The sequence below is a fragment of the Orcinus orca genome, chromosome 2 (assembly GCF_937001465.1).
Source record: "Orcinus orca chromosome 2, mOrcOrc1.1, whole genome shotgun sequence".
NCBI lineage: Eukaryota > Metazoa > Chordata > Mammalia > Artiodactyla > Delphinidae > Orcinus > Orcinus orca.
The window spans coordinates 89635059-89647259 of record NC_064560.1 but is presented as its reverse complement, the minus strand read 5'-3'; the positions used below and the strand labels follow the sequence as shown (position 1 = coordinate 89647259).

Here is a 12201-nt window from a genome sequence, read left to right as displayed (position 1 = left end):
ATGCTACTAATTATATTACATTGGACTTCTTTTGTTTAGTGAGAGATATGTACACAAATCTTTAAAGTATTTTAACGGTACAGACCCAGCAGTCCAAGCACCATCTGGTTTTGTGGATGGGAGTTTCCATAAAACAGTAGAGTCTTAAATTTAATTTGAGATATATATGTATGTTTACCCTTTGGATGTATAAAAAGTGTAATGGTGACCTTTTCTCTTGGCTGTAGGGTGATGTTTATAAAACAAGGGGTGGTGGACAATCCGTCCAGTTTACTGAAATTGAGACTTTGAAACAAGAATCACCAACTGGGTGAGTGAGCATCAACTCCTTTCTTTAGAGGGCTGTCATTGTCTTAGCTGCTCATTCTTGAGGAACAGACTAGCCTGTAAAATGTATCAGTTCTCTGAAGGAGTATGTATGGTATTTCCCTATTTCTAATATATTTCCTATTCTCAGATACAAAAAATAACTGTTGCATCGTGTTTTCCCTTTTTCTGTAGTCGAAAACGAAGATCTTCCACAATAGCACCTGCCCAACCAGATGGAACAGAGTCTGAATGGACCGACGTAGAAACAAGGGTAGGAGTAAAAAGTATTTGCTAGGGATGTCATATTTTGAGGCCTACAGCTGTAGCTTTTCATGCTCTTTGAAACAAACAACTAAGGTCTGATCCCACATGGCCAGTGCAGCCTGTAGGCCTGTCCCCAGCACATCTGAGAAGGTATTTGTATTTCTGCTCTGGTTTTACTGGAGCTCTTCAGCTCAAAGCCCGTTTTTAGTGTAGAGGGATAGGGCCCAAGAATCAAGTCAGAGAGCATCACCCTAGAATAACAAGAATGCCCATCAAACTGATGGGAATCTTCTCAGGAGAAGAGCTTCCCTGTGGAACTGTTACTCTGGGAAGGTGGGGGTCAGCTGGCCAAGCTCTAGCCTTTGCCACTTTCTTCTTCCTGATAGAAAATGAGATTTACCTGGATGACCTCTAAAGACCCTCCCACCTCACAATTTTTGTGGCACATCAAATAAATTTCAAGTGCCTGATTGGTGTTTTAACATACGTATCTGTGCTGGACTAGAAAGCAGTGTTGGATTTCACCTTGGTTGAATCTATCTAATAGACTGCAGAGAGGAGCTGATCTTTCCTCTCTGGTTTTTCTCTCAGTGTTCTGTGGCTGTAGAGATGAGAGCAGGGTCTCAGCTGGGGCCTGGGTATCAGCACCATGCACAACCCAAGTGAGTACTGAGGGGCCTGGGTATCAGCACCACGCACACCCAAGTGAGTACTGACCACGTGCAGCCTTTCTCTGTGTCTTCCCTCTCCACCACCCCTTCTCCCTACCAACCACTTTTTTTTTTTTTTTTTTTTTTTTTTTTAGAGGACCTATGGTTTTTGTTTGCCCGTTGGAATATCTGGGCCCTACCGGCAGACTACGCTAGGCAGTAGCAGTGCTGAGAACCCGGGGGCGGGGGGTGCTGAATAAGAGCAATTAGAGCTGTAAGAACATTCGCTCTTGTTCCTATTTTTGCCTGTGCTCATCAAATTTTCAGAGGCTGAACTGAGATCCACCTATAAGGAGGGGAGGCTGGAGTCAGGGATGGCAGCTCCTCCTGTAATTCATTCTTTCCTAATTCCCCTCTTATTACAGCAAAGTGTTCGCTAAAATAAAACGGAATGGCAGAATTTATGGCCCCTTTTTCTCCCCATATTAATCAAACCTGCTGCTTTTCAAATATCTACCTATACAGGTCCATGTGTCCATTTTTGACACACGTATTCCTTAGGCAGTTTGGAAAATCAGTGCAACAGGATAAAGATGGAAAGTTCTGTTTTTTAAATTTAATACTAGATAAGCATATTTTATAAGTTATTTGCTTTCTTAGAAGGACTTTTAACTCTTCCCACGATAAAACAGGAATTCTCTCAAAGCCCTCCTAGAGATTCATTGCAAAATTCAGCACTAAATGCTGGCTTTCATTTTTAGGCGCAAGAAGCCATGAATTGACAGTCCCAATAACAAAAGAACATTTTCATTAGTGTTGGTGATTTCTCCAAAGCAATGCCAGAAGGAGTCTTCCGAACGAATCATCTTATAGAACTCCAGCTTTGTTGAATACCACAGATCTCAGATGTCATCATACACTGGCCTACATAAAGATTCCCCTATGGCTCCAAAGATATCTAGGATTCTACAAACTTTTTATATTATACACCTTGCCATATTTAATATTAATAACAGAGAAAGACACCTTTCTCATGCCGTATGAACTTTTTTATAATGCTATTTTTTGTATATTTCTTGTATACTTATAAACTAATTCATGCATGTATTTGTCTTGGCTGATTAAGAAAGAATATATCTAGATCACGCTTTGCTTTTTATTGTGACTTTTCTACTTCCTGTCTGAATATTTAAGGGTTTATAAACAAAACAAATGCTGCTATTGATTAGCTGCAAGAATGCACTTTAGACATATATTTGACAATTCAAACTTTCAAAATAAAGATGTCAGAGACTCGCCAATACTAAAACCATTTTAGGAAGGTGTTCTGAATTTTGTATATATGTACTTTCTGCCATTTAGATATACCAAAAGAACTGAAATAAAAAGCACTAAAATACAAGGTTGTGTGATAGTAATTTAACACTTAGTCCCAGAACCTAGCATTGGGCCTTGCTGGCACGTTTGTGGGATGAATTAAAAGAAAGCACTAGAAATTTCCCTCACTACGTTGAGGATACTTGTTTCAGCATGCAAATGAACAGCTTCAAAAGGGGCTATTTCCTCTGTTGAAAACCAGGAATATTCTCCCAGCCCACTGGGTATACTGCAGCCCCTGGGCAATCCTTTACACACAGACTGTGTTTGATTTGGAATCTTCCTTTTACTTCATTCAACTTAGGCTTTCAAGACCAGCACTCAGTCTCCAGGTATGAAAATTTTAAATTACTGATATTATACCCAACTCACATGCATAGATATAAAGTAGAGGAGCAAGTGATGGCAACATCATGGCAGTGTGAGTTGCAAATAAAAGAGGGGGAAAAAAAAGGAACAACTAATGGGTCATAACTGAACAAAAGTATCTCTGTACATTACACCAGAACATCCAAAAGATTTCTACTGATAAGCGCTTCAGAATGTATGGACCTTGGAGAGGGCTGCAGATCCAAGGGAGCTGCTGAGCCTGCCTCAGCCCCACTCGCTGTGGGTGTGGTGGGAAGCTAGACTGGGAGTGCAGCAGCGGGTGGACAGGAGGTCCAGCCAGCCCGACAGAGAACCTGGCACACTGTGGGGAGCAGGACGGAGACCAGTTTGGAGGCAGAAAATGAGCAGGAGCACACTGGGCGTCCACTGCCGGGGACAGCAGCCACCTCCCTCACAGAGGTCTCTAAGGGACTGCCTGGCTGGTCACAGCTGGAGGAACCTCTTTCTCTCCAGCAGCACGATTTCCTCAGGAGCGACCTCCCTGACTAGTGGAAGTGGAAAGAGGGAGACAAGAACAAAGGGCACTGGAGTATCTCACTCCCTGCCGTCTGTCGGCCTCATATTTCGGCAGGAGGTCCATGCGTGGCCCTCTGGGGGCTCCCCGCAGTGGAGGATCTCCCTGCCAGGCTGTGGGCAACCACAGGTGCTGAGCCCACACTTGCCCACTCTGCTGCCAGCTTTTTCACAGGCACTCCCTGGCACAGCCCCAGAGCCAGCTCAGGTAGAGAAACCGAAAACTTGAGCTATGGTGCCACCTTCTGGAGAATAAAAGCAAGGTTTCTAATTGCCAGTGTTGAACAAAGTAAGCAACTAATAAAAGAAAAATGTGTGCTACTTCAAACTCAATGGCAGGGGCACATTTTACCAAGCACTACGAACAATCACAGTGATATGGTATCACAATGAGAAAAACAATAATTCTCCAGCAACTGAACCCAAAGGCACAGAATACTGTGATCTGATAAAGAATTAAAAACAGGTCCTGCACCAGCGGGAGGGAGCTGTGAAGGAGGAAAAGTGTCCACACACTAGGAAGCCCCTTAGCGGGGGGAGACTGCGGGTGGCAGAGGGGGGGAGCTTCGGGTCCGCGGAGGAGAGCACAGCAACAGGGGTGCGGAGAGCAAAGCGGAGAGATTCCAGCGCAGAGGACCGGGGCCGACCGGCACTCACCAGCCGAGAGGCTTGTCTGCTCGCCCGACGGGGCGGGCGGGGCTGGGAGCTGAGGCTCCGGCTTCTGTCGGAGCGCTGGGAGAGGACTGAGGTTGGCGGCGTGAACACAGCCTGCAGGGCGTTAGTGCACCACGGCTAGCAGGGAGGGAGTCCGAGGAAAAGTCTGTACCTGCCAAAGAGGCAAGAGACTTTTTCTTCCCTCTTTGTTTCCTGGTGCACGAGGAGAGGGGATTAAGAACGCTGCTTAAGAGAGCTCCAGAGACGGGCGCGAGCCGCGTCTAAAAGTGCGGAGCCCAGAGACAGACATGAGACGCTAAGGCCGCTGCTGCCGCCACCAAGAAGCCTGTGTGCGAACACAGGTCACTATCCACACCCCCTTCCGGGGAGCCTGTGCAGCCCGCCACTGCCAGGGTCCCGGGATCCAGGGACAACTCCCCCGGGAGAGCGCACAGTGTGCCTCGGGCTGGTGCAACATCACGCTGGCCTCTGCCGCCGCAGGCCCGCCCCTCACTCCGTGACCCTTCCTACCCCCCCCCCCCCCCCCCCCCCCCCCCCGCCTGAGTGAGCCAGAGCCTCCGAATCAGCGGCTCCTTTAACCCCGTCCTGTCTGAGCAAAGAACAGACGCCCTCCGGCAACCTACACGCACAGGCGGGGCCAAATCCATAGCTGAGCCCCTGGGAGCTGTGAGAACAAAGAAGAGAAAGGGAAATGTCTCCCAGCAGCCTCAAAAGCAGCGGATTAAAGCTCCACAAGCAACTTCATGTACCCTGCATCTGTGGAATACATGAATACACAACCAATCATCCCAAATTAAGGAGCCCTGTGGATGAAAGGCTCTTGGTGCTGCAGCCAGGAGTTAGTGCTGTGCCTCTGAGGTGGGAGAGCCAACTTCAGGACACTGGTCCACAAGAGGCCTCCCAGCTGCACATAATATCAAACGGCAAAAATCTCCCAGAGATCTCCATCTCAACGCCAGCACCCAGCTTCACTCAACGACCAGCAAGCTACAGTGCTGGACATCCTATGCCAAACAACTAGCAAGACAGGAACACAACCCCACCCATTAGCAGAGAGGCTGCCCAAAATCATAGTAAGTCTACAGACACCCCAAAACACACCACCAGACGTGGACCCGCCCACCAGAAAGACAAGATCCAGCCTCATCCACCAGAACACAGGCACTAGTCCCCTCCACCAGGAAGCCTACACAACCCACTGAACCAACCTTAGCCACTGGGGACAGACACAAAAAACAACAGGAACTACGAAACTTCAGCCTGCAAAAAGGAGACCCCAAACACAGTAAGATAAGCAAAATGAGAAGACAGAGAAACACACAGCAGATGAAGGAGCAAGATAAAAACCCACCAGACCTAACAAATGAAGAGGAAATAGGCAGTCTACCTGAAAAAGAATTCAGAATAATGATAGTAAAGGTGATCCAAAATCTTGGAAATAGAATAGACAAAATGCAAGAAACATTTAATAAGGATATAGAAGAACTAAAGATGAAACAAGCAATGATGAACAACACAATAAATGAAATGAAAAATACTCTAGAAGGGATCAATAGCAGAATAACTGAGGCAGAAGAACGGATAAGTGACCGGGAAGATAAAATAGTGGAAATAACTACTGCAGAGCAGAATAAAGAAAAAAGAATGAAAAGAACTGAGGACAGTCTCAGAGACCTCTGGGACAACATTAAATGCACCAACATTCGAATTATAGGGGTTCCAGAAGAAGAAGAGAAAAAGAAAGGGACTGAGAAGATATTTGAAGAGATTATAGTTGAAAACTTCCCTAATATGGGAAAGGAAATAGTTAATCAAGTCCAGGAAGCACAGAGAGTCCCATACAGGACAAATCCAAGGAGAAATATGCCAAGACACATATTAATCAAACTGTCAAAAATTAAATACAAAGAAAACATATTAAAAGCAGCAAGGGAAAAACAACAAATAACCCACAAGGGAATCCCCATAAGGTTAACAGCTGATCTTTCAGCAGAAACTCTGCAAGCCAGAAGGGAGTGGCAGGACATACTGAAAGTGTTGAAGGAGAAAAACCTGCAACCAAGATTACTCTACCCAGCAAGGATCTCATTCAGATTTGATGGAGAAATTAAAACCTTTACAGACAAGCAAAAGCTGAGAGAGTTCAGCACCACCAAACCAGCTCTACAACAACTGCTAAAGGAACTTCTCTAGGCAAGAAACACAAAAGAAGGAAAAGACCTACAATAACGAACCCAAAACAATTAAGAAAATGGGAATGGGAACACACATATCGATAATTACCTTAAATGTAAATGGACTAAATGCTCCCACCAAAAGACACAGATTGGCTAAATGGATACAAAAACAAGACGCATATATTTGCTGTCTACTAGAGACCCACTTCAGACCTAGAGACACATACAGACTGAAAGTAAGGGGATGGAAAAAGGTATTTCATGCAAATGGAAACCAAAAGAAAGCTGGAGTAGCAATTCTCATATTAGACAAAATAGACTTTAAAAACAAAGACTATTAGAAGAGACAAAGAAGGACACTACATAATGATCAAGGGATCGATCCAAGAAGAAGATACAACAATTGTAAATATTTATGCACCCAACATAGGAGCACCTCAATACATAAGGCAAATACTAACAGCCATAAAAGGGGAAATCGACAGTAACACATTCATAGTAGGGGACTTTAAAACCCCACTTTCACCAATGGACAGATCATCCAAAATGAAAATAAATAAGGAAACACAAGCTTTAAAAGATACATTAAACAAGATGGACTTAATTGATATTTATAGGACATTCCATCCAAAAACAACAGAATACACATTTTTCTCAAGTGCTCATGGAACATTCTCCAGGATAGATCATATCTTGGGTCACAAATCAAACCTTGGTAAATTTAAGAAAATTGAAATTGTATCAAGTATCTTTTCCGACCACAACGCTATGAGACTAGATATCAATTACAGGAAAAGATCTGTAAAAAATACAAACACATGGAGGCTAAACAATACACTACTTAATAACGAAGTGATCACTGAAGAAATCAAAGAGGAAATCAAAAAATACCTAGAAACAAATGACAATGAAAACGCAACAACCCAAAACCTATGGGATGGAGCAAAAGCAGTTCTAAGAGGGAAGTTTATAGCAATACAATCCTACTTTAAGAAACAGGAAACATCTCGAATAAACAACCTAATCTTGCACCTAAAGCAATTAGAGAAAGAAGAACAAAAAAACCCCAAAGTTAGCAGAAGGAAAGAAATCATAAAAATCAGATCAGAAATAAATGAAAAAGAAATGAAGGAAACGATAGCAAAGATCAATAAAACTGAAAGCTGGTTCTTTGAAAGGATAAACAAAATTGATAAACCATTAGCCAGACTCATCAAGAAAAAAAGGGATAAGACTCAAATCAATAGAATTAGAAATGAAAAAGGAGAAGTAACAACTGACACTGCAGAAATACAAAAGATCATGAGAGATTACTACAAGCAACTTTATGCCAATAAAATGGACAACCTGGAAGAAATGGACAAATTCTTAGAAAGGCACAACCTGCCAAGACTGAATCAGGAAGAAATAGAAAATATGAACAGACCAATCACGAGCACTGAAATTGAAACTGTGATTAAAATTCTTCCAACAAGCAAAAGCCCAGGACCAGATGGCTTCACAGGCGAATTCTATCAAACATTTAGAGAAGAGCTATCACCTATCCTTCTCAAACTCTTCCAAAATATAGCAGAGGGAGGAACATTCCCCAACTCATTCTACGAGGCCACCATCACCCTGATACCAAAACCAGACAAGGATGTCACAAAGAAAGAAAACTACAGGCCAATATCACTGATGAACATAGATGCAAAAATCCTCAACAAAATACTAGCAAACAGAATCCAACAGCACATTAAACGGATCATACACCATGATCAAGTGGGGTTTATTCCAGGAATGCAAGGATTCTTCAATATACGCAAATCAATCAACGTGATACACCATATTAACAAATTGAAGGAGAAAAACCATATGATCATCTCAATAGATGCAGAGAAAGCTTTTGACAAAATTCAACACCCATTTATGATAAAAACCCTGCAGAAAGCAGTCATAGAGGGAACGTTCCTCAACATAATAAAGGCCATATATGACAAACCCACAGCCAACATCGTCCTCAATGGTGAAAAACTGAAACCATTTCCACTAAGATCAGGAACAAGACAAGGTTGCCCACTCTCACCACTCTTATTCAACATAGTTTTGGAAGTTTTAGCCACAGCAATCAGAGAAGAAAAGGAAATAAAAGGAATCCAAATCGGAAAAGAAGAAGTAAAGCTGTCACTGTTTGCAGATGACATGATACTATACATAGAGAATCCTAAAGATGCTACCAGAAAACTACTAGAGCTAATCAATGAATTTGGTAAAGTAGCAGGATACAAAATTAATGCACAGAAATCTCTGGCATTCCTATACACTAATGATGAAACATCTGAAAGTGAAATCAAGAAAACACTCCCATTTACCGTTGCAACAAAAAGAATAAAATATCTAGGAATAAACCTACCTAAGGAGACAAAAGACCTGTATGCAGAAAATTATAAGACACTGATGAAAGAAATTAAAGATGATACAAACAGATGGAGAGATATACCATGTTCTTGGATTGGAAGAATCAACATTGTGAACATGACTCTACTACCCAAAGCAATCTACAGATTCAATGCAATCCCTATCAAACTACCACTGGCATTTTTCATAGAACTAGAACAAAAAATTTCACAATTTGTATGGAAATACAAAAGACCCTGAATAGCCAAAGCAATCTTGAGAACGAAAAAAGGAGCTGGAGGAATCAGGCTCCCTGACTTCAGACTATACTACAAAGCTACAGTAATCAAGACAGTATGGTACTGGCACAAAAACAGAAAGATAGATCAATGGAACAGGATAGAAAGCCCAGAGATAAACCCACGCACATATGGTCACCTTATCTTTGATAAAGGAGGCAGGAATGTACAGTGGAGAAAGGACAGCCTCTTCAATAAGTGGTGCTGGGAAAACTGGACAGGTACATGTAAAAGTATGAGATTAGATCACTCGCTAACACCATACACAAAAAGAAGCTCAAAATGGATTAAAGACCTAAATGTAAGGCCAGAAACTATCAAACTCTTAGAGGAAAACATAGGCAGGACACTCTATGACATAAATCACAGCAAGGTCCTTTTTGACCCACCTCCTAGAGAAATGGAAATAAAAACAAAAATAAACAAATGGGACCTAATGAAACTTAAAAGCTTTTGCGCAGCAAAGGAAACCATAAATAAGACCAAAAGACAACCCTCAGAATGGGAGAAAATATTTGCAAATGAAGCAACTGACAAAGGATTAATCTCCAAAATTTATAAGCAGCTCATGCAGCTTAATAACAAAAAAACAAACAACCCAATCCAAAAATGGGCAGAAGACCTAAATAGACATTTCTCCAAAGAAGATATACAGACTGCCAACAAACACATGAAAGAATGCTCAACATCACTAATCATTAGAGAAATGCAAATCAAAACTACAATGAGATATCATCTCACACCAGTCAGAATGGCCATCATCAAAAAATCTAGAAACAATAAATGCTGGAGAGGGTGTGGAGAAAAGGGAACACTCCTGCACTGCTGGTGGGAATGTAAATTGATACAGCCACTGTGGAGAACAGTATGGAGGTTCCTTAAAAAACTACAAATAGAACTACCATATGACCCAGCAATCCCACTACTGGGCATATACCCTGAGAAAACCATAATTCAAAAAGAGTCACGTACCAAAATGTTCATTGCAGCTCTATTTACAATAGCCCAGAGATGGAAACAACCTAAGTGTCCATCATCGGATGAATGGATAAAGAAGATGTGGCACATATATACAATGGAATATTACTCAGCCATAAAAAGAAACGAAATTGAGCTATTTGTAATGAGGTGGATAGACCTAGAGTCTGTCATACAGAGTGAAGTCAGAAAGAGAGAGACAAATACCGTATGCTAACACATATATATGGAATTTAAGAAAAAAAAATGTCATGAAAAACCTAGGGGTGAAACAGGAATAAAGACACAGACCTACTAGAGAATGGACTTGAGGCTATGGGGAGGGGGAAGGGTAAACGGTGACAAAGCGAGAGAGAGGCATGGACATATATACACTACCAAACGTAAGGTAGATAGCTAGTGGGAAGCAGCCGCATAGCACAGGGAGATCAGCTCGGTGCTTTGTGACCCCCTGGAGGGGTGGATTAGGGAGGGTGGGAGGGAGGCAGATGCAAGAGGGAAGAGAGATGGGAACATATGTGTATATATATAACTGATTCATTTTGTTGTAAAAAAAAATGTTTAATTAATGATTAAATAAACTATGATTAATTAATGAATAAATGAAGAGCTAAAAAAAGAATTAAAAACAGCTGTGATGAAGGATTTATTTGCTGAGCTACAAGAAAAGTCAGGCAAATCAAGAATATAGAAATAAATTTACTGAATGTAAGGTGCTGTTTACCAAATATACTGAAATTTTTAAAAAGAACCAGACAAATTCTGGAGCTGAAGAATTCAATGAATGACATCAAGAATGTATAGAAAGCTTAGGAAATAAGGCAGATGAGACCTGGGAAAGAATCTGCAACTCGGAGGGTAGAAATTTAGAAATGACTCAGGAGGAGAGAGAACTAAGATTTTTAAAAAGTGAAGAAAACCTACGAGAACTCTCATATATGACGACAAAATAAATATAAGAATAATGGTCTACCAGAAGGAGCAGAGAGGGAGAGGGGAGCAGAGAGTGTGTATTTAAAAAAATAATAGCTGAGAATCTCCCAAGCCTGGAGAGGGAAAGGGATATAAAAGTCCAATAAGCTAACAGGACACCCTATTATCTCAATGCAAAAAGACCTCCAAAACACACTATAATAAAACTGTCAAAAATCAAAGAAAAAAAGAAAAAATCTTAAAGGCATCCAGGGGTTAAAAAAAAAAGTAACCTACAAAGGAATCCCCACAAGGCTATCAGTGGATTTCCCAGCAGAAATTCTATAGGCCAGGAGAGAGTGGAATGACATATTCAAAGTGTTGAAGATAAATACGGCCAGCCAAGAATACTTTATCCAGCGAAGTTGACCTTCAGCTATGAAGGAGAAGTAAAGGCTTTCCCAGACAAACAAAACCTGCCATGCAGGAAATGCTGAAAGGAGTTCTTCAGCTGAAACAGAATGATGCTAATTAGTGACATAAAAAACAATGAAAGTACACATAAAAAGAGGTAAAATTGGGACATCAAAAGTATAAAAGGGGAGGAGTAAAAAGGGTTGAATCTTTATAGGCGAATGACAACAAGGTGCTATCAACAGCATGAAAAGGACTATTTTACCTATGAGATCTATTATAAGCCACAAAGTAACCACAAAACAAAAATCTAGAGGCATGAAACATTTAAAAAAAAAAAAAAAAAAGGGAGTGGGGGGAAGATTGAGCAAATCACTAAGGAAAACCACCACTTTACAAAGGTAGACAGAAACAAAAAAAAAGAAAGGAGACAGAAAGGAGTGATATCAATAATCACTCCAAATATATATCACTTATATGCAGAATCTAAAAAAAAAAAAAAAAGGATACAAATGAACCTATTCACAAAACAGAAACAAACTAACAGACTAAGAAAATAAACTTCTGGTTACCAAAGGGGAGGGAAAAGTGGGCAGTCTGGGATTGATGCATTCATGCTGCTATATTTAAAATATTTAAAATGAAAAGACAACCCACAGAATGGGGTTTGTAAATGATGCTACCGACAAGGGATTAATCTCCAAAATATACAAACAGCTCACGCAACTCAATATCAAAAACAAACAAACAAAACAAAACAACCCAATCAAAAACAACCCAGATCTAAATAGACATTTCTCCGAAGAAGACATACAGATGGCCAAAAAGCACATGAAAAGATGCTCAACATCACTAATTATTATCAGA

The 12201-nt window shown here is 41.2% G+C and overlaps 1 protein-coding gene and 1 long non-coding RNA gene across 8 annotated transcripts in view; one reads left to right on the top strand and one right to left on the bottom strand.

The window, feature by feature from the left end:
• KIF23 (kinesin family member 23) overlaps window positions 1-2375 on the top strand; it is a 33400-nt gene extending 31025 nt beyond the window's left edge. For all 7 annotated transcript variants that reach the window (XM_033439961.2, XM_004276243.2, XM_033439963.2 and 4 more), the window contains 4 exons: window positions 228-310; window positions 502-580; window positions 1165-1235; window positions 1985-2375. In XM_033439961.2, the coding sequence (XP_033295852.1) occupies window positions 228-310; window positions 502-580; window positions 1165-1235; window positions 1985-2000 (249 nt within the window). In that variant the 3' untranslated portion in view covers window positions 2001-2375. The remainder of the gene's footprint in view (window positions 1-227; window positions 311-501; window positions 581-1164; window positions 1236-1984) is intronic.
• The window catches only part of LOC117203824 (uncharacterized), a 79881-nt gene that overhangs the window by 6490 nt on the left and 61190 nt on the right, over window positions 1-12201 (bottom strand). The window lies entirely within an intron of this gene.